The 21,919-nt window shown below is 40.0% G+C and overlaps 1 protein-coding gene across 1 annotated transcript; it reads left to right on the top strand.

Moving 5' to 3' along the window:
• Window positions 1–664: 664 nt before the first annotated feature.
• RAD21 (RAD21 cohesin complex component) lies at window positions 665–20,238 on the top strand. The gene is made up of 14 exons (XM_081204654.1): window positions 665–826; window positions 4,924–5,091; window positions 6,220–6,349; window positions 7,040–7,139; window positions 7,707–7,813; window positions 9,986–10,189; window positions 11,132–11,257; window positions 12,062–12,184; window positions 12,763–12,986; window positions 13,630–13,774; window positions 14,083–14,234; window positions 15,456–15,605; window positions 17,452–17,535; window positions 18,438–20,238. Exons 2-14 carry the CDS (start codon window positions 4,948–4,950, stop codon window positions 18,627–18,629), a joined length of 1,881 nt encoding a protein of 626 aa, XP_081060780.1. The 5' UTR covers window positions 665–826; window positions 4,924–4,947; the 3' UTR covers window positions 18,630–20,238.
• The last annotated feature ends 1,681 nt before the right edge of the window (window positions 20,239–21,919 follow it).

Raw genomic sequence — 21,919 nt, 5'->3', positions numbered from 1 at the left:
GGATGGCCAGCTGTCATGGATGCTCATGAGTTTCCTGCATTGCAGAGGGTTGGACTAGATGACTCTCGGGCTCCCTTCCAACTCTACAATTCCCTAATTCCTGTTATTTCTTAATAAATATATGCTTGGAGTCTTTCTGAGCAAAATAGCAAACAGGACTCCTGTGCATCTTCAAAAAGACTTGCACATGCTCAACACACACACATCAAATCCTCCAATATGCAACAATGTTTTGCAAAATGCATTTCTTTTTCTTTCTTTCTTTTTCGGAGAACAGTAACCAAACCAAGAAATACCATATACTGTACTAGAAACACACACAAACTAGAGCTCCTCCTCCCAGGTCAATATGTGCGCATGCGCCACACTCAAGCCGCTCGCCTTCCCCACTTCCCTCACACGCTGGCCTCTACGACGGCCCCGCCCCACTATCGGTCTCTCCTTACAAGCTTCCGCACCTCATTGGCCAACGTCAACCCTGCGACTGGCGCCTGCGCAAGCCTCGGCCTGTTAGCGCCGCGAGGCTCGTGCGCGCAGGCGCGTTGGGGCCCGCTCCCACTCCCCCCCGCCCATCAATATCTCTCTCTGTGTCTCTCCCCCCCCTCCATTTTTTTTTTAACGGTAAACATCCTGCCGATTTTTAAACGCCTGGTTTGGGCGGCAGGAAGGGGAGCGGCCGCCATCTTGTTTGTTTGAGTGTCTCGCGGAAGGGGGGGTGAGGGGGAGACGCGAGGAAAGGGGCAGCGGCGGCGGCGGCGGGTGGCCACCCTCACCCCAGCGCTCATCCGTGGGGCCCGCTGCCCTCGGCGGCCGCGCAGGAATCGAGGTAAGGGGCCGGAGGCCGTCAACCCTGCTGGGAACGGGGAAGAGGCCTAGGCTCGGGCCCAGGTAGGTGCCCGTGTGAGGAGAAACCGCTGCCGCTGAGGGAACCGCCTGGCTTAGCCGGGAAAGAGCCGCTGAGGGCCGAGAGGAGGGAGGGAGGCGGCCTTGGCTGATTTTCGCCCTCCGTCTGACGGGGGAACAAGCCCGCCTTCGCCTCCGACGTCGCCGCAGTGTGTTCGGAGAGGCTCGGCAGGGAAGGAGGAAGCCTTTCCCCGCCTCTGCCCTCGAGTCTCTCTCGCCCCTGGCTCGGCGCGCGCCTCGTTCCCCCGTTTCCTCGAAGGCGGCGGGCGCCGTTGTTTCGAAGAAGAAGCCCCTTGCGCGGCGCAAACGGTTGCAAAAGGAGGTCTCGAGCCGCAGAAAATTGGGTTGTGTGTTTAGCGTTTTTTGCTTCCCTGTGGTCTACTTAAAAGAAAAAAGGGGGGGAAGACTACGATCCAGTCGCCCCCCCCCCACCCCATTGAAGATAGGACAAGACTCGCAACTTACGGACGGATTGCTTGCAGATTTTGCCTGGACAAGTGTAAAGATATTTTGAAAGCGTTTATTAAATATATATATCTATATAACTTTCTATATCTATCTATCGATCTATCTCAGCTTATTAAAAACCATATATGTATTTGGGTAATAAAGTAACACTTAGTTACTTAGACTGGCATATATGCAATTGTTGTTTGCACGTACAGTAGTGATATAATCTATCCCCCCCCCCATTTCCTCTCCATGTGCTTAAAAATTTTTTTTGGTTCATTTAAGTGAAATTTCGAAAGGCTGCAATCCAGTCCATGGTAACTCCGTTGAACATGTCTGAGTAAATAGGTATAGGGCTGTGCTGGAAACTTTTTGTTCATAATGGTGTTAACTGGTGTATGTTTTAAATTCTCCTGCGTTTTGCCCAGCATTGTAATATTATGATTCCTTTCATTGTAAAAAAAAAAGGAGGGGGGAGATGGCCTCACGTAGTACAGGTCCACAGGTTGAATTTACTGTTGTTGCTTAAGAGGGTGAGATATTAATTGATGCCTAGGAAAAGAAGGACCGTGACAGCTGGAGGTTCTGCTATCAGGCGGCTCAGCTTCCTAAAATGTTTGGATTGTGTGGGAGCGATTGGGAGACAGACCAAGGCCATGGGAATCTCATGCGTGTTTCCAGGGTTGAGTGATTTCCTCAGCTGGTATCTCATGTCAAGGCACAGTCATCTGTTAAACTTGTAATTTCAGGATGAGGAGGATTCTTGCATATATGAATTTACAGAAGAGTTAGACTGTCCAGGCAGTGTGGTGTATTGGTGAGCGTGTTAGATTGTGACCTGAGAGACTAGGGTTCGGATCCCCACTCGGCCTTGAAGCTTGCTGGGTGATCTTGGGCCAGTCACCATCTCTTAGCCTAACCTACCTCCCAGGGTTGCTTGTGAGGATGAAGTGGGGAGGAGAACCAACAGTGTAAGAAACAGGGATATGAAAGCTAGGAGCTAAATGGCACCTTAAGCCTAGGTTATGGGCGCAACAACAGAATGTCTAGGTACGCTTTTTTTCTAACAAGAATACAAAGCTGAAAATGAATGAACTGCAAGTAAAATATTCTGTTCATTTTTCACATGGTCTAGTCCTTCCTTTGCCCACCTGCTAATATTCTTAAGAGGGTCTCTTTTCCAATCTTCAGAGAATAGCTGGAAGTGGGGAGGCAGAAAAACTTCCTCCTTTCCTTTCCACTCTGCAGTTTTAATCTGAAATCCTAGTGCCCTCAGAGCTCAGAAACTGCTCACACTAATGAAATTCGCTTTTTGCAAAATACGCCTAGAACAGTGGGAGTTTCGAACACTGAGAACCATGTACACCACCTTGAGCTTCTTGGAAGATTAAGGTGTTATATAAATTAAACTAACACACAAACATTTCCTAATAAAGGAGAAGTGTTGACAAACATTCTTGGTCACTGGCAGTGGAGAGCACTTGCATCTGGAAGGACAAGTAATGTCAAAGGTCATTTAAGTCAAATTCCTGTGGTGCCAGAATTTCAGGCTTGTTGGATGCTTTATTAGGATTACAGCAGGCTTGATAGTTTTCATCCCACTATTGCAGTGCCAGAGATGCTCTTCCCATCTTGAAGACATGAAAGTAGGAGTTTATGGATAGCATTCACTGAAGTAGCAAAGCATGCCCAGCTGTGGTTTTAGTAATCTTTTTCTGAAAAGTACCTAACATGATAGTAATTCTTATTGGATCACAGAGGTGGAATAACTGTAAATCAGTGGCTAGCAAGTATTATTTGACTGGCGTTCTTAATTAAGTTTTTCCTAAGGGGAACATTTGATTTTTCTCAGCCAGAGGATATGTGCTAGAGAGAAGATTGTGGTTGCTTTACTCCTAGAAGTTTTATTGCTGTCCTGCACAATGCTGGCTTATGTCATTTGAACCCAAATTTTTGTTTAGCTCTCTAGTCAAACACAAGTTATAATAAAGTTTGTCTGAGAGTACACAGGATGTGGTTGGTTTCAGATAGCTAAACCATGAGCCCAGATTGAAATGACACACTAAACCAAACCATGGCTTCGCTCAGTGTAGTAGCAAAGTTATAAGGAAAAGCAAAATGGCTTCAATGTCTCTTGGAGTTCGTTTGTTTATGCTAAGTCATGGTTTGGCTTAGTGTGATGTGTGAATGAGGCATAATAATTTCAGTATTCCTAAAGAGTAATGTTTGTGTGTAGTTCATATAAACATATTATTGTTTTCTGGGTATAAAGCCTCTTGTGTTCCATTCACACTTCAATCAGTGTGTGGAGGGAGACAATCACACCCACCAATTTCCATCTATGTATGTTTAGTAGATTAGGATGGGCTTCATATATCGGCACAGCTGTACATGCAGTTGGAAACTACTAGTTTTCCTGATCCCAAGTACAAACCATACATAAAACATGTTTTCACCATGTGCTCAATATAGCAAATGGAGAGCAATCAGCCGATGAAGTGAGGGAGGATCAGTGGCTAAAATCTCACTCCCACACTTTGGTAAAATGTGTACAGAATATGAGAAGAGGGCTGCACTTATTGAGGGGAAAGTTTATACCTGGTTGTTGTTGAAAATTCTCTCTACTGCTCCTAGTTGCTGGAAGGGAACAAGTCCTGGTGCTGATAGTGTTGCTATTGCTGTCACAGTAATGGGAGATTGTCTATAATATGCAGTTAAGAAAAGTGGAGCAAGCAAGTGAAATCATATCAATATTGGTATTTGGGGGGCTAGCAGATGCAGTTGCAGACTAGTTGCTGTAAATTGTTTGACTTCATGAAATGTGCATTTTATTTCAAGGCTTGCAGTTAAGTGCATAGTTTGCAGAAGACTTTTGCAAAAGGGAGAATAATATGGACTCATACTGAAGCTTGCGAATGTATATCTTCATACTGGGTTAGGGAAACAGTTCTGGAGGTTTAAACTAATTAAGATTCTTGCTGTACTTGTTACCTGATTATTGTTGTGCTACTGGAATGAAAGCAATATAATAACTGAAGCAGAAAAATCTCAATTCTGCTTTTTGTCTCTACAACTGAGAGGTTCTGGTATTTTAGCATGGTGCCTTGAAGTTTGTTTGTTGGGCATCACATGGCTTGTTTCATGAGGAAACAAGCTTAAGGAACTACTTGATGCGATGCAACCTGCTACCTGACAATCCTGTGCACAGTAGTGCTCCAAATTCATGGTTGGTATATGGCAGTGTTGGCCAAACTTGGGTCTCCAGCTGTTTTGGGACTATAATTCCCATTATCCCTGACCACTGGTCCTGTTAGCTAGGGATGATGGGAGTTGTAGTCTAGAAACAGCTGGAGACCAAAGTTTGGCCTGGTGTGTGGTGTTTCTAGAGAGCATGTTCCCAGGTGTCATGTCTGATAACCCTACTGTACAAAGTGGCCCTTATATAGGTAAATCCATGGCAGCTTTTGCTGTTAAACAGAAAAACAGCTATACTGCTACAAAATAACTTGCAAGAATTAATCTGTTTCCTTTTTGTTGCATAATATTTAGTTTACTTGTATTTCTTTACAGGTTGTGGCATAGACAGTTGGCACAATGTTCTACGCTCACTTTGTTCTGAGCAAGCGAGGGCCGCTAGCCAAAATCTGGCTGGCGGCCCATTGGGATAAGAAGCTAACCAAAGCCCATGTGTTTGAATGCAATTTGGAGAGCAGTGTGGAAAGCATCATCTCGCCTAAGGTATTACAAAAGTAATAGCATTTTGTTTAGAGATAATAGGATTCTGTGTTTTTCATGTGCTATCAGAAGTGTTGATATAAAAAGGTGCATTCATTCAGTTGCTGCATCATTGAATGTGGCATTAACTGCTTTGCTATATCAGACCAACATACACTTAGTCCAGTGTCTTGTTTCCAGCTGTAACCAGGCAGGTGCTTCTGGGCACTCAGTTTAGGGTATGAATGACATGTGTCATTCTCTTTTCATTTGCCCACAGCATCTGGCATTCAGAGGTATATTTGCTTCAACAAAGAGATATCATTTATCTATCATGACTAGGAATTGTTGTAGACTTCCTATATGCAGAATGAGAAACTGATCCTACATGCAGGATGAAGTTTAGTTCACACCTGCTTTTGAATCTCATCTATGCTTGTGTTGCTTACTTTACTGTTGATGTTCTGTGTTCACAACCCACATTGCTTTAATTAACTCCCTATTGTCTTTAACAAAATATACCAGGTATTATATTATCCAGGCAAGATGGCATCATGTAAAATGACCTAGAACAGTGGAAACTGGCTGTTTTAGCTAATTATTCTCATAATTCATTGTTCAGGTCCTGATCCTCTTCTGGATGCTTCTGCAACAAGTCTTTTTGTCAGTCTTTCTGAAATAAATATTTTTCACGATTGCTAAAAATAGTAATAGAACATATTTGATATTAAAGCCACATAAATTTACAAGCTCAAGCTTGTGGATACCAGTTTAAGTAATTTGTGGTACATCAATAGTTGAATTGGTGAATGGGTAGAATTCATGCTCGGCCAGGTTACAGAAAGTAATCCCTACCTGCATGCTGGAAAATGATCATTTGTCATCATTGACACTGAGTGTGTGACTATTTGCATGTACAAACAAACAAAAATATTGGTGAAGTTTGTACTGAATTTCTAAGAGAAACATCATAACATGGTTTTGGAGATCCAGGAAGAATAGTCTTGCAAAGTACTTCTCAAAGTTATCAATATTTTTGACAGCGGAAAGAAGTTCCAACTTGTGTGCTTGAGGAATTATCTTTCTCCAAAAAAATTGTTTCTCCATCAGATATGATTGACTGCTGCATACTAACTATAAGTAAATTTTCAGGTGAAGATGGCTCTTCGGACTTCAGGACATCTTTTACTGGGAGTCGTTAGAATTTATCACAGGAAAGCTAAATATCTCCTTGCAGATTGTAATGAGGCATTCATTAAGATCAAGATGGCGTTCCGTCCAGGTATTTGCTGCATAATTGCTATTCACAAAGTTACTGCTCTTACATAAAGAGCAAATTGCTCTGGAATTTAGTACAAGCAATGACCGATTTTATGTGTGTTTCATATGTGCGTGACTGCACATAGTCGTGACCTTGAAGTGGCCAAAAAGGGGGATGGATCGGCCTTATGTGTGCTCCGTTGTCGTGCATGATGACCTGGAGTGAAATCCCCACACAGATTGGGGTTTGCCTGTATTACAGCAACATTTACTTGTTTTACACATTTTTCACTCTCTTTTCATAGCCTGTTTAAATTTGCCTCCCTTTGCATGCTTAAGTAGGAGTAAGGCCTGTTGAATGTTGGAATATTTTATAAGTAGGATTGTTTCCTAAGTTATTACCCATTGAAATTCTCCAGAGGCATATTTGTTTAGGTGCTCTTGTAGCTACAAATACGTTGCCACACAAATAACTCAGTGGGCTCATAGAGTTACAGGAGGTTTCATGTGGAACCTTTAAAGACCCAATTGTCTGTGAGCACATGATGCGTCACCATAACAGAAAATACTACTTAAAGAACAGGTTTTATTTCATTTGATGGAATAGTTCATTGGCTAAAAAGACTCCTGCCACAATAAATGCCATGTGCCAAGATGGTTGTTTCTTGTTTAAAAGTATCACCTTACAAATTTTATAACGCTGCTTTTTCAGGTGTGGTTGATTTGCCGGAGGAAAATCGAGAAGCTGCATACAATGCTATCACCTTACCTGAAGAATTCCATGATTTTGACCAACCCTTGCCAGATTTAGAGTAAGCTGCTTTGTCTTCTGCTGTTTGCTAGAACTGCTATCCATGAGAATGTATGGTTGTTGATATTTTCTCATATTCCTCTAATTGTGTTATGTGTAAGCACTTGAACCCTGTAAGACACACAAATGCCTCAACTAAGACTGCTTTGGGGAAGGCTGACACATGCCAAATTCTGAATGTTTGTACTATAGTGCATGTGGTTCATTTGTCTTTTAAATTGCATAGTTGGATAGCTACCACTTTTCTAAATCTGCTGTAATGATAGAAGCTATTGAATGCATAGTGCTTTTTGTACCCAGGCTACTTTCAGAATGTATCCTTGTAGCATTCTTGTATATTCCTTACTTTATGGTGCCAATATTTTAACTAAATTCTTTCAAACAAATAATTGTGTCTGAAGATACTTGTAACTACTTTTACAAACATAAGTTGATCAGAAAAGTAAGTCTCTTTGTAGTATTAATTTGGTAAATCTGATCTTCTGTAATTAAGCTTTACCGCTTATTATTTGTGTTTTGAGATGGTTTCAAACTGAAGATCTTTCTCATTTTTTTTGTTCTTTCAAAGTGATATTGATGTGGCTCAGCAATTCAGTTTAAATCAAAGCAGAGTGGAAGAAATTACAATGAGGGAAGAAGTGGGAAACATCAGTATCCTTCAGGATAATGACTTTGGTAAAGTATAACTATTGTTCATAAATGTATTTGTGGCAATTGCACTACAGTTTTACATAATGTTACAACAGAAGCAGTTAGTATAGTGTTGTGGCAGTTTGCTTGGCTCTGTCTTGCCTTAGTTAGAAAAAGGAAAGAAAATTTATAGACTATTTTAGACCAGGAGAGAAAACTGACCAGGATTAGGCCTCATTGGAATAAGTAGACGAAAGTCACCCAGAACAAAATGGCACCAAGAACGCAATGATCTTTGCAACACCTTAAACACAAATCCAGACTGATTGTGATCATGGTAACTTAAAAAAGATTTTTTTAAAGCACATTTTGCAATGGGTTTAACAACAAGCTGGAATATGATAATTAAGCCTCTGGAAACAAAAATGATACAGTTTGGAATACACCTTGATGACATGGCTAACCTGTGCCTCGGAGGTGCTTGGCGTTGGCTTTCAAAAAAATGAAGAACTAGTGTTTCTCAGAAAAGAGAACAAGATTATAAAAGAAAAGCTTGAAGAAATGGAAAACAGAAGATGGAAAAACCCGCTTTTGCTTGATTCTGGAGTGAGCAGAGGATCATTCCCCTTCCATTTTGCTTCCATATTGCTGTTTGGTTGATTTCCATCATTTCTGATTTTGAAAGCTTGGCCATGAACGTTGAGTCTCTCAGAGCACTTACTGCCAAACTGAAAGGTTCTTCTCCTTCCAGGGACATTCTTGAGATTTAGCAAAAAGGAAGACTTAACGTCAAAGCTTAGAAAAAATTAAAACCTGACAGATGACCATCCAATCTCTGCTTAAAAACCTAAACCTCCAAGGAAGGAGAGCCTGCAACCTCCTGTAGAGGGAGTCCACTGCACTGTCAAACGACTCTTACTTTCAGAAAGTTCTTCCTGATGTTTAGTCAGTCATTAGGAGTGTCAGTGTGAGGTGCCTGCATTATGTTGATATACTCGGCTTTGTTTCTCCATAACATCTGAATCAGGAAAAGCCCTGCAGTCCCTCAGCCATTGCCTGGACTCAGTGGTGAAATGGATGAGGAAAAACAAGCTAAGCTTGAATCCTGGTGAGATGGAGGCACTGAGCCTCCAGTGACAGCTGGTTCCAGGAGCACCCCCAAATTGCTAACCTCTTCAGTGGCTAGAAGTTCCTTTTACCAGCTGCAACTGGTTTGACGTTGCTGGACCACGAAAGCCTTGCCACAGTAGTTCATGTCTTCTTGTGTTGGTTACTTCAAGACTGGATTATCCCACTTGATCCAGAAGCTGCAGTTGGTCAAGAATACTGCAGCACAATTGTTGACAGGAGTGAGGCCTTGTCAGCATATAATACCTGTGCTGAAGGAACTGCACTGCTGGGTCCAGTTTATGAGATTCCTTACGCCACATGTGCCCACTTGATTGCTTCGATTGGTGGAATCGTCACTACTAAAAGTGCCACATAATACCCATTCCACATTTGTAAGAATGCTACCATTTACTGTGTCAGCAGCTATACTTTGAAACTCCCTGCCTGTTGAGATCAAGCAGGACATCTGCTAAAAGCATCATTGATTAGACAAGTTCACCTAGATGTTTAGAAATTTGAGGTGGTTTTTATCAGTTTTAGTATTTTAACATTTGTGTATATGTATAGGTATGGCGGTAAACAAACTGCTTTGAGGGGTTTTTCTACAATCAAGTGGTATATACATTTTATGAAATAAATAAATAAATAAAATAAAACCACTAGTTTAAAAATAGTTTTCTTAATTTCAAAAGCCATGGGAAGCATTATTAAACCTAAAAGAATTACCGTCTATGTTAAGGACATGAGTCTCCAAACTGTAATGTTGCAAAAAATACATAAATATTAAAAGATTAGATTAGATTAGATAAATTTATTGTTATTGTCCGTATATACACAGTATACACAACAACGAAAATCAAACACCCACCCAAAGACCGGGTTCACATATACATTTGCACGTATCTCCGAAAAAAGCTCATTTCAGTTGCCATAAAGAATCCACTGACCAATTTCAACACCGTATTAAGAGTATTTATGCCGTTCAGTAGCAGTAGGATTAAAATTAGAAGTAGAGGATTTTATAAATTGTAGTATAATGATATTGTATTAGCAGTTGAGGGTCTTTTTCAATGTCACTTGCATTTATGATGACTGCTTTTATAACAGGTGATTTTGGAATGGATGATCGTGAAATGATGAGAGAAGATAGTGCATTTGCGGATGACATGTTGGATAGTACTAGTGCTTCCAACCTTCTGCTGGAACCTGAGCAGAGCACCAGTCACCTTAATGAGAAATCTAATCACTTGGAGTATGAAGATCAGTACAAAGATGACAATTTTGGAGAGGGAAATGATGGTGGCATCCTGGGTATGTTGGTAATTCATATTTCACCCTACATAATTTAGGGGGTCCAACCTTGTGTGAATTTTGTTTTAAAGAGAATATAGTATAGTATATAAATAAATCTTAAAGCTTGTTTAAACGTCTTGGCAGCATCAGTTACTTATCCAATCCCTGAGGTTCTGATTCACTGTTTTCAAAACATAGAACTCGTGTTTATGAGAGCGGACCCTACGCCTAGTTGAGAAAATACTACTGTAGAAGACAGGCTAGCTACTGAGTGGGGTTATTGGACAGTAGCACCAGTAACTAATAGGAACATGTTTTCTGGGTTGTATGGGGAACAACTGTCCTGATGTATCCTTCTATGTATTCTTTCGGTCTTAAAGTGCAAGGACATCCTCCCCCTTGCATACATGCCATTCTTTCCTAGGCGATATTAAAAATGGATGGCTGTGGTGAACAGGGAATTTGGTTTAAAATCCTGAAGATGAAGGATTTGGGTTATGTATGTCATCTTGGAATGGAATTCCACAGGTGGATTCTTCAGTCCTTGCAAGTTGCTCTTGTATCATAGGCTAGCTCATGATGTTTGCTGCCTTTAAAGAAGTGTCTTCACACCACCACCACCCATATTACGATTTTTATAAAAGTTTTTCATAATATGATATAGAAAACTACTGTAAATTTAAAAAGACAAACAGCTGCAAAAGGAAAAGAAAGAAAAAAAGAAAAAGGGAAAAACAAGAACGTCTGATTTTGCATCTGCCAGTTACGTAAAAAAAAGTTATTTAAGTCCAAATGTCATTCATTTCCTTTTTCAACGAAAAGCCCAAATTATTTTTATTACTAATATCAGCTTTGTTTTTTCTTTAATGTCAACTTCACCTGTAGTAATTCCCACCACTATGCCACATTTTGGTACATGGCATGCACTTTCAATCTTAACTCTTTGAGTTGCCCTTTCAGATGACAAACTTCTCAGCAACAATGAAGGAGGCATATTTGATGACCCACCTGCTCTTTCAGAAAGTGGAGTAATGATGCCTGAGCAACCGCCGCATGATGATATTGATGATGATGATAATGTCTCAAGTGAGTGTTTAAATTAGTGTTTTAAACCAAAAAAAATGGGCAGCGCTTCATAGACCTTCTGTTGAACTCATCTAGTCTGTACATCTTGTATGTTAATAAGCATCTTGACAGTAACTGAGAAAGTACTTCTTGCTAATGAGGCTGGAAACTAAAAGGAAGGCATATTTTAAGGGAAGGAATAATCTCCACATGCAGCTGCTGGGTGACCTTGGGCTAGTCACACTTCTTTGAAGTCTCTCAGCCCCCTCACCTCACAGAGTGTTTGTTGTGGGAGAGGAAGGGAAAGAATGTTAGCCGCCTTGAGACTCCTTAGGGTAGTGATAAAGCGGGATATCAAAGCCAAACTCTTCTTTTTTTCTTTCCTCTCTTCCCTGACCCCCAGCAAACTGTGTCTGGTATTTCAAACCACTTGCTGAGGAACAATAATGCCAGAGGTCTATGGTCTATTGCCTTGTGTTCTGCTTATAGGCTTCCCAGCCTTTGGCCTGATCCAGTATGCCTTATATTTCTTGTTTAGCATTGCACTAATGGAATAAAGGGCAAGGGTGACGGTTTGAGTTTAGAAAAGCTGCAAGTCAGCTCCGTTGCTTGACTTACTTGCCTTTTCCTTAATTTTAGGCCTTCACACACACACCCCAATTATCCTATTCTAAGCACACTGTCTGAGTGTGTGGGAATGTGTTGAATGGTGTGTAATTATAAATGGATGGGCAGTGTGTGAAAATTGGAAATGGGTTGAATTGTGGGAACTTCCATGCTTTTAACCATTTATTAGGAAACTCAGTTTATCTTTTTGATTCGCAGTGGGTGGACCTGATAGTCCAGACTCAGTTGATCCGGTTGAACCATTGCCAACTATGACTGATCAGACAACACTGGTTCCAAATGAAGAAGAAGCTTTTGCTTTAGAGCCAATTGATATAACTGGTAAATACAGGATTGTATTTTCACTTTTGTACTAGAATAGTCTTGACTGAAGAATTTCCATGTTAGCCTTTTGTGTCAAAAAAGGGAGCCTTGTGGCATTTTAAAAATAATTTATTTTGATATAAACATGGTTGATGCCTGGTTGACTTTACTGAAATTGAAAAAGCTGTTTTTATTTATTATTTTTAATTTCAAGTAACAAAACATACCATACCATGCTTTAAGTAAACCTGCGTACCCTGTGTATGTACATAAATACAATTCACACAGGCAAACAAACAATATCAGCTGCTTGTGCTTGTTGACCTTGATAAAATACGTCCTTTTTAGTCAGTGGTCATGATTATGCTGATACTCAGTCCCTGGTGCATATGGTTATTAACTGCTAGTGATACCTTAATACTATTTAGTGCTGACAAGTCTTAAGAGAAATCTTTTTTTTTTAAAAAAAATGTTTTATACCTGAGCAGCACAGTACTTGTAAAGAATCCTGAAGTTGTTAATGGTGTGACCTGATTCTAAATATAACTATTTTTGCAGATTGAGTAGTGTTAACACATTACTTTTTTCTTGACCAGTTAAAGAAACAAAGGCAAAAAGGAAGAGAAAACTGATTGTGGACAGCGTAAAAGAACTGGACAGCAAAACTATAAGAGCCCAACTCAGTGACTACTCTGATATTGTCACTACACTGGATTTGGCACCTCCTACTAAGAAGTTAATGATGTGGAAAGAGACTGGGGGTGTTGAAAAACTTTTCTCTCTTCCTGCTCAGCCTCTGTGGAATAACAGACTGTTGAAGGTAAACCAAACTTAGGGAAATATATTTTAAAATAACATGTAAAGGTAAAGGGATTCCTGACATTTAAGGTCAGTCACGAACGACTTGGGTTGCGGCACTCATCTCGCTTTACAGGCGTTTGTCCGCTTCTGCAGACAGTTATTCTGGGTCATGTGGCCAGCATGACTAAGCCGCTTCTGGCAAAGCCAGAGCAGCGCACGGAAATGCCGTTTACCTTCCTGCCAGAGCGGTACCTATTGTATCTACTTGCACTGGTGTGCTTTCGAACTGCTAGGTTGGCAGAAGCTGGGACTGAACAATGGGAGCTTACCCCGTCGTGGGGCCTCGAACCTCCAACCTTCGAATCGGCAAGCCCAAGAGGCGTAGTGGTTTAAACCATAGCGCCACCCGCGTCCCTAAAAATAACAGTTATCCTAAGCTAAATACACGATAGCATATCATACATTGCAAATGGCAAGTTTATATGATTTTTTTTTATATAATGGTATATGTGTGTGCTTGCCATTTTGCTTAAAATCATTTTCATAACATTTTGTATCTTTCTGGTCTTAATACTAAATCACCTGAAGTGACTTGGCTGCAAAGGCTATTCAAAGTGCTGCTGTTCCCATGTAAGACTTACCTTTCTTTGTTTTGCTTGTAGCTTTTCACTCGCTGTCTTACACCTCTTGTACCAGAAGATCTTAGAAAGAGGAGGAAAGGTGGAGAAGCTGATAACTTGGATGAGTTCCTGAAAGACTTTGAGAACCCAGAAGTGCCCAGAGAGGAACCACAGCGCAGTGTTATTGGTTTGTGCTTCTTTAATGGCATCCTTCCTGACCTGTAGAGACTTACTTATCTACATCTAAAAACTTACATAATCTTAGTGCTCAATGCTTGTAGCTGCTTTAGTGTATTGGGATCATCTAAGTTTAGAGCAAAGCAATGTTCTAGTCATAAACAGGAAAATGTTGAGTATTAGTATTCTCCCCACACCCCAATAGAGTACATTAATCTGCAACACATGCTTAAAAAGTAAAATAAAAATAGAAAGGGCTACAAACTCCTAAATGACTTTTGAGTAAGGTAGCCATTTATCATTACTTCTATGCAATAGATGAACCCATCTTGGAAGAGCCAAGTCGTCTTCAGGAGTCCATCGTGGAAGGCAGCAGGACCAACTTGGATGAATCGGTCATGCCGCCACCCCCACCTCAGACAGGTGTAAAGCGAAAGGTTGCGCAAGTGGAACCAGAGCCTGTGCTACCCGTGAGTGACAATGTCCTTTTCTGCTTGCTGTTGACTCCCCAACGTTGTGCATAATTATATTGTGAGGCGAGTCTCTCTGTTCACTTTTAGGTTTTACTAGAACATAGGGAAGAAAATGACCTGTAAACTGTGCAAGGCTCGATGTGTTGAGGGCATTCAGAAGTAGAACTATGACTCTCATGTGGAATGTTATAGGAAATAAGTGTAAATTCAAAGTATATGCTATGCTTGGCAGCATTTCAAACTATCCCCTCTGAACAATGCAGCAACTTGGGAGTAGCACTATCCTAATTCCTGCGTTTTATCACAGTCCTCTGGAGCAGTTTTTGAAGATGAGCAGTAGGGAGGGCTACAGGAGAGAAGAGAGGAGGAAGGAAGTTGTGTTGTAGAAGCAGAAGTCTACTGCATCAGTGGAACAATAGTGTTGGATACTCCTCTTTTATAACTTGTTCTGCATTTGTAAGAACATTTATTGTGGCAGCATCTACACTTTGGAACTTGCTCCCTATTTAGATCAAGCCAAGTGCCTTCACTGTACTCTTTTAGGCACTTGCTGAAAACATTTATGTTCCAGATGCGTAGTAAGTTGATTGTATCTTTAGTATTTTAACTTGTGTATGTTTTAAAATAGAGTTGTAAATTTGTCTTGGTTTTCTTGTTTTACAGTCTTGTAAACCACTTTGAGGTGTGTTTTTTTAAGAAACAAAAAACAAACCCAATATCCAATGATGTATAAATTTTATGAAATAATAAATAAAATGGCTAGCTTAAAAGTAGTAACCTTAAATGTAAAAGGCATGGGGGCATTGTTAAACTTAAAAAAATGCCACCTATGTTAAAGGACATGAGTCCACAAGCTGTAATGTTGCAAGAAATACATAAATATTAAAAGTTTTCTCCTTTTGCTATAAAGAAGGAAGCTTTCTCCACCGACTGATTTCAATACCATATTAAGAATATGTCATTCAGTAGCAGTATGACTACAATTGGAAGTGGAGTATTTCATATGAAATAAGTAAATAAGTGACAACAATTTTGGCCATTGCAGAAAGATGTGAGCGAGAGTCATTGAAGAGATTTTAACAGAATGTGGATGCATTTATGCTTAATGCAGTATGACTACACAAAGCTTTTGAATGTTTTAAGTTATGATATTATGTACTCAATAGTTGTACAGTTATCTAGTTTCAGTTGTTATAACTTGAATGCTTCTCTCCTTAGTCTCAACCATTGCAACCAATAGAAATGCCCCCAGTGGAACTGCCTCCAGAAGAGCCTCAAAACATCTGCCAGCTAATTCCAGAGCTAGAGCTCTTGCCTGAAAAGGAAAAAGAAAAGGAGAAGGAAAAGGAGGAAGAGGAGGAGGAAGAGGTAGGTACTGAGTTGTTATAACAGGGGTGCAACTCTGAAGTTTCTATTGGCCGAATTAATTCAGTGGCCTTTAGAATTTGAATACATTTGTATGCTTGGATTTTTCCTACCTTGCCTCCGAAAAGGATTACATTTACTACTTTGTATATCTCCATTGCAGAATTAAGCAGGCAGAAACAGGATTTTGCATATTTATTTACCTGGATCTCTTATTACTTGTTGCTTCTAGATATAGAAAAATGCTGAAGCTTTACAATCCTGTGTTTGGCTGCATTTGTATGCATGAGCTGATGATCTCTCAGCTGGGTTTGAGTAACTGTTGTTTCTCGTTCTAAATGGTATATTTGAGCCCATTTAAATCCCCTGTCAACCACTAATTTTGCAGGAAGACCAGGATCTTCCTTGTGTCTCTTCTATCTCTCCCCTCTCCCCCTCATGTAAATTTGCATCTAGTGATATGTTTGAGGAACATGAAAGAGGAAGAGGTATAGAATCATAGAATCATGTAGTCCAACCTCCAGCAATGTTTCTCATACCTCTGGGCTTGCAGTTGCCAGGCCAGTTAGTAAGTTAAAATGTGGGCAGACATTTAAACAATTTGTTCTATATGAAGCTTGTGAAAATAATAAGAATATTTTTTTATTTATACCCCACCCATCTGGCTGGGTTTAACCAGCCACTCTGGGCAGCTTCCAACAAAAGATTAAAAATACAGTAAAACATCGGTCATTAAAAAATTCCCTAAACAGGGCTAAACAATAGTAGTCTGCAGTCCCACAATCACTGAGAGTATGTTCTTTTGAGCTCAGTGGATTTACTTCTCGGTAGAGTAGATTGTGCTGCTAATAGAACACTTGAAAAGCTCATCAGGTAGACACACCAAGGAAAGTTCTTGTTGTTTAAAAATAATAGAGAAGTAGAAATTAGAAACTATGTAAATAGTTTTACCTAGAAAAGTTGAGAGAGTAGGCATGACCACTATTCAGAAACATCACAAACCCTATCATTTTTTTTCTGTAAAAGTTACATTTGTTCCTTTGAGCAGTTCTTTATTTAATTTTAGCAGTGGTACAAATTATTAATAAACCATTCTGAAACAGAAGGTACAAAAAATCTGGTATATGAACATTTTGCAGTTATTGAATGAATTCAAAGAAGTCTCTTAATCATTTTTCTTAACAATATTTATATGATAGCATGGTAAAAATACTTTAAGATCTTAGGATTTATAGTTGTGTGTACTTCATCATTGCCTAAAATAAAAAGAACTATGAAGCTCTTGTAATGATTTTCAGAGAGATTTTCAAATGTACTTCAATCAAACTAGTTATGGAGACAGATCTTTTGTACATGGTCTTAGCATGAGATTCCTGTAAAGAAGAACTAGATATCAAAATTGCTTTTAGCATATGTATTGCATAGAACTAGGTATATCCCAATTACATCTTACAAAAGTGTTGCCACAGATTGAAGGAACTAAAATATAAAGCTATTCCATGGTGCTTGGATAACTGACGAGGAAAGACTGCTCAGGATTAGGAATGTTGTCCCTTAGCTTTTAAAGGGAGGAAGGCACTTGTATGCAATGCAACTCATTTGTAGATGGGTGCAGCATCATATTATAAGTTGCTCATTGTACTCTTGTGTATCCTAAATCTACAGGCAATGAATTTTATTCTGCTGTTGTACGGTTCATGCATGTAACCATAATCCATTATGGTTTCTTCATATGCCTTTTCTTTTGTGCCCTGAGCTTTAAAGTCAAGTCAATCTGGCCTTTTAGAATAGCAGAAAAGCATCATTTTAACAGACTATCTAGCCCTATCTAAAATGTGATTGGTTGCAGGAGGAAGATGGTACTGGTGGTGACCAGGATCAAGAGGAAAGACGATGGAACAAAAGAACTCAACAAATGCTTCATGGTCTTCAGGTATGAAATGGTTTCAGTAGTAAATGAAGAGTTCTTCTGAGCGTGGCTTTTTTTTTTTTTGCAGACAGTACATACCTGAGTCTCCCCACACAGGCCAGCCAGCAAGCAGACGTGTAGGTCACAAATGCAACAAGCTCTTCCCATAATTGCTGGCTAATAGCTGGTGTTGTAGGAAACTTAGTATGCAGTGAGGATCCCGTGACTTACAGATTTTAGGATCTAGCAATTCAAACTCTCTGTGCTCTTTTCTAAAACCGAAAGATTCCCAAATAAGCAAGGGATTGTTCCACTCCACATGTAGTAGTAAAGCCTCTACATAATTTGAAGTTCATGTTAATTATGCTAACATATCTGTGTTAGTATGCACTCATGTACAGGGTGGAAGTAGCACTTTCACATTCAGATACTAGAAAGTTTCTGTTTTACTATTAAATATTTTATAATCTCCCCCTTGGCTGCTTATGTTTTTACTTGATCAGTTTTGGTTCTGTACTTATTGGGTGGGGTTCACACATCTTGACTGGCTATGATAGCCAGAGATTGCCTCTTCATCAGTCTTCATCTGAGGTAGAAGGGTGGGGTCTTGGCTGTTACACGTGCCCAGTGTTGACTGCTGTGGCATGTCTTCGCCCTCATCCCTTCAAGCTGGAGGTGTTGGTGGTATTGCATTTGCTAAATTGGGAGAGGCTCAGAAATCAGCAAAATTTCTACTTTTGCTTTCTAAGATTAAGTACATGGTTAGGAAGAGTCTCTAGTATTTTCAGGCTTTAGAGAATGACACATGGTCTTAGAAGAATAAAATATGTGCTTGCCAGTGATATTCTAGTAGGTTCAATTGTGGTCCAGTAGTAAATGTTTAGATTAAGCTCAGAAGTAATTATAACGCTGTTTTCTGTTTTCAGAGAGCTCTTGCCAAGACTGGAGCAGAATCCATCAGTTTGCTTGAGCTGTGTAGGAATACAAACCGCAAACAAGCAGCAGCAAAATTCTACAGTTTCTTGGTACTAAAAAAGCAGCAAGCTATTGAGCTGACACAGGAAGAACCTTATAGTGACATCATTGCTACTCCTGGTCCCAGATTCCATATTATTTGAATGTTTATTTGGCTTGCTGTATAGTTAGCATCATTAGTACTTACACATTGCCCAATGTGTAGGGCCTACAAAAGAAGAAAACTAGAGTCCATTGTCCTGTACAGTCATTTACTTTTGTGTTTTGTGTTTTTTTTTCCTATTACATTTTACCACTTTTGCATTTCTAGTAACTTCTGCACTGGGTGACTTGAGTTCCAGTTGCAGAGATGAGAGAAACTGACTCAAGGACCTAATAAAGAGTGTTTCTAAAACAAATCAAAACAGATGTGTGCAATATTGGTGCATGTAACTATGACTAATACATTGTTTTACAATTATCTGCTTAGTAAGCTAGAATGCTACTCCAGAAGACCCAAAATGGCCAACCCTATTGTCTCATTACAGGTTTTTGCCAAACATGCTTAAAATGTGGTCTCTTTTCCTCATGGTAGTGAATTCGTCCTGCCCCACATTTCTTTCAGTGTTTTATTATCATCTTCCTACTTCTGATGGTGTTCTTGGAGCTGCCAATATGAATGTTAGTGCCTGGCAGGAGTATTTGCTGTGCCATGGTATCTTTAGAATAGAGTTTAAGCAGCTCTGGGGCTAAATGTAAATGGGTGTCCTTGAAAAATATTATTTAAGTGCAAGAGACAATACATTTCTGGCATTGGATTTTACATTCCATCTCAGTGTGGTCCATTTCTGATAGCTAGCTGCAAGGATGGGGTAGTTCTGTTGTAAAGCACCAACTGCAATAAAGGTTGTTGTTTTTTTTACTTGTTGATTTGAAAATTATTGAGAATTTTAAAGGCTTTTGAGAAATGCCATAATTCTGAATTACAGGCAATTTACGGTAATTTAGGTATGCTGGTAGCTAGAAGGGTCTCAGTTTGAGCATGCTACTTTTATTTTTCCTTTTCCTTTTCCGTTTTCTTTCCTTTCTTTTTACAAATGTGGCACACCACTGACCCTGAAATGACAGCAAGCTACATATGTATATTTTAGAGGCAGGAGAAACTTGCATTTATTGAACATAATCTTGTTGTGTAATAAGTATTAATAGATCTCCAGTGACCTTTACAGTTTTTGTAACAGTGTATTTCACAATAATGCACACTCCTGGAATACTGAGCAGATTTACAAATAAACTCTGATTTGATTTTACTACTTATTATCAGGACCAGGCCATACCAGAAATCATGTGACTATGTTGATGGAGACATCAACATTTTTTTTTTAAGGTGGGGCAAAATTACTAAAGTTTCTGACTTTAAATGTTGGCACTTTTGTGAAATGATTCTCTTCTGGAACTAAGATTTCAGTGTATACCCAAGTGTAAAATTATGTGAATGTTTAAAAATTTGCAACATGTTTTCATAATCTTTGAGAAAGTTAACTATATAAAATAGTTACTGCAGCTTTATTTTTGACATGATGTGCCTGTACAACCATGGTTTCCCCCCTTTGTACAAAGAGACATTGTAGATAACTTGAATGTTTAATTATAGAGGTCATTAGTTTCTTGTTAAACTTTGTTAGTCTGTTTTTGTTGCTTTTCAAGGTTAATATTCTTGAAAATAGTTGCTGTTATGTATAACTTTTCTAATAAAAGTTGTGTTATAAGCTATTGCATACTGATGCCCTTTCTCTGTGTCCATTGTATTTCTGGCTTCAGAGATGTCTTCCGATTTGCATGACAAACCAGCCCTCCAGATCCCTGATTTCCCCATCCTGTTGCAGCCTTCTGTGAGCTATTCCACACTGACCATCGGGGTCAGCTTTTTGGGGGTGTTGGAGTTTGAAGCTAGGGTGTTCCCAACCCAATGTGTCTATTGTGTGCTGTGCCCCTATTCTGGGTTCCAGCCAGCCATGCTCATTTCCAATATACCCTATTCCCCTAGTTTTCTGTTTGTCTCCCCACCCCAAAATCAGTCAGCAATCTGAGTCGAAACAAAATAAAAAAATTCCTTCCAGTAGCACTTTAGAGACCAACTAAACTTGTTATTGGTATGAGCTTTCGTGTGCATGCACACAAAATACCAGTAACAAACTTAGTTGGTCTCTAAGGTGCTACTGGGTTTTTTTTTATTTTGTTTCGACTACGGCAGACCAATATGGCCACCTACCTGAATCTGAGTTGAGCGAGTCATCCTAAATAAGTTTTATTTCTTTATTGCGCTCATCTCCCCCTTCACTAGTTTATTTGTACCTTTGCAACCTGCTGATACCTCCCTGTGGTGTGTGATATTGTGATGACATGTTGGCTGCATAAGATCAGAGCTCGGCTGCATCAGACTAAAACACTCCCCCATGACCAACCAGGTGTCTCTGTGAAGCCCATTGACAGTGAATGAATGTAAGAGCCTTTGGGTGTGTCTGCACCAGCAGGGTCTCACTGGCTCAGTGGATCCTCCCCATGTGCGCACACCTCCCAAATCTGCTTTGGAGGGTCCCCTCAAACCTCCGGAGCTGATTTCGAGGGCACACAAAGGCCCTGAGGACAGGAGAGGAAGAGGAGGCTCTGCGTGCACAAAAAGTCCCAATGGAGCATTGCCAGGAAGGGGGCCATAGCCAAACAGCAAAGAAGAAATGCATCCAGACCCAACAAACAAATTGGGACGTGAGTGTTAAAAAAACTGCTCTTTTTCCTTTATGGGGTACCCAAGAGCCCATATAGAGTCCTTTTGTAGGTTCTGTATTGGTAGGAGAAAATAACAAGAGACCAACCAGAGAATATTGAGAAGCAAAGCTTTAAGTCTGATCTTTATTGATGGTTGCAACAGGGTGCTCCCCCACCTGCAGGGGAGAGGAGGAGGACCCAGAACCAAGGTGCGTCCGCCCTTATATAGACATTTTAAATTGCCCGCCCTGGAGTCCCAGAAACATCACACATACATCACAGGAAGAAAAAATTACCCACTTTCCTCATGCCGTGGATAATTTTACAAACCTCAATTATATACATATCGCCCTCCTCTTAACTGCAGGTTTTTCTAAACAAATGCTCAAACGATATAAATTTTCATCATCATCATCATCTTTCCTTCCAGTGGAAAATGCTGCAGCCTGATCATTTTTGCATCCCCCACCTTTTGTACCTTTTCTGGATGTTAAGAGATATATTTATGAGCCTTAAAAATATGCATACTGGGCTCCATATGAGCAAAGCATATTGAATATCAAACTATTTCCGATGTTCACGCTCTGAGTGCTGATGTTTTATGTCATCATCCCCACATGAGGGGCAGGTTTCAGAAAAGAGCCCTGAGAGTGAGGGGCAACCCTCAGGAAAATGACCATAAAATGCT

Source organism: Podarcis bocagei (genome assembly GCF_964188305.1).
Source record: "Podarcis bocagei genome assembly, chromosome: 8".
Taxonomy (NCBI): domain Eukaryota; kingdom Metazoa; phylum Chordata; class Lepidosauria; order Squamata; family Lacertidae; genus Podarcis; species Podarcis bocagei.
The sequence above is the reverse complement of the archived record's forward strand: the minus strand, read 5'-3'. Positions and strand labels throughout refer to the sequence as shown.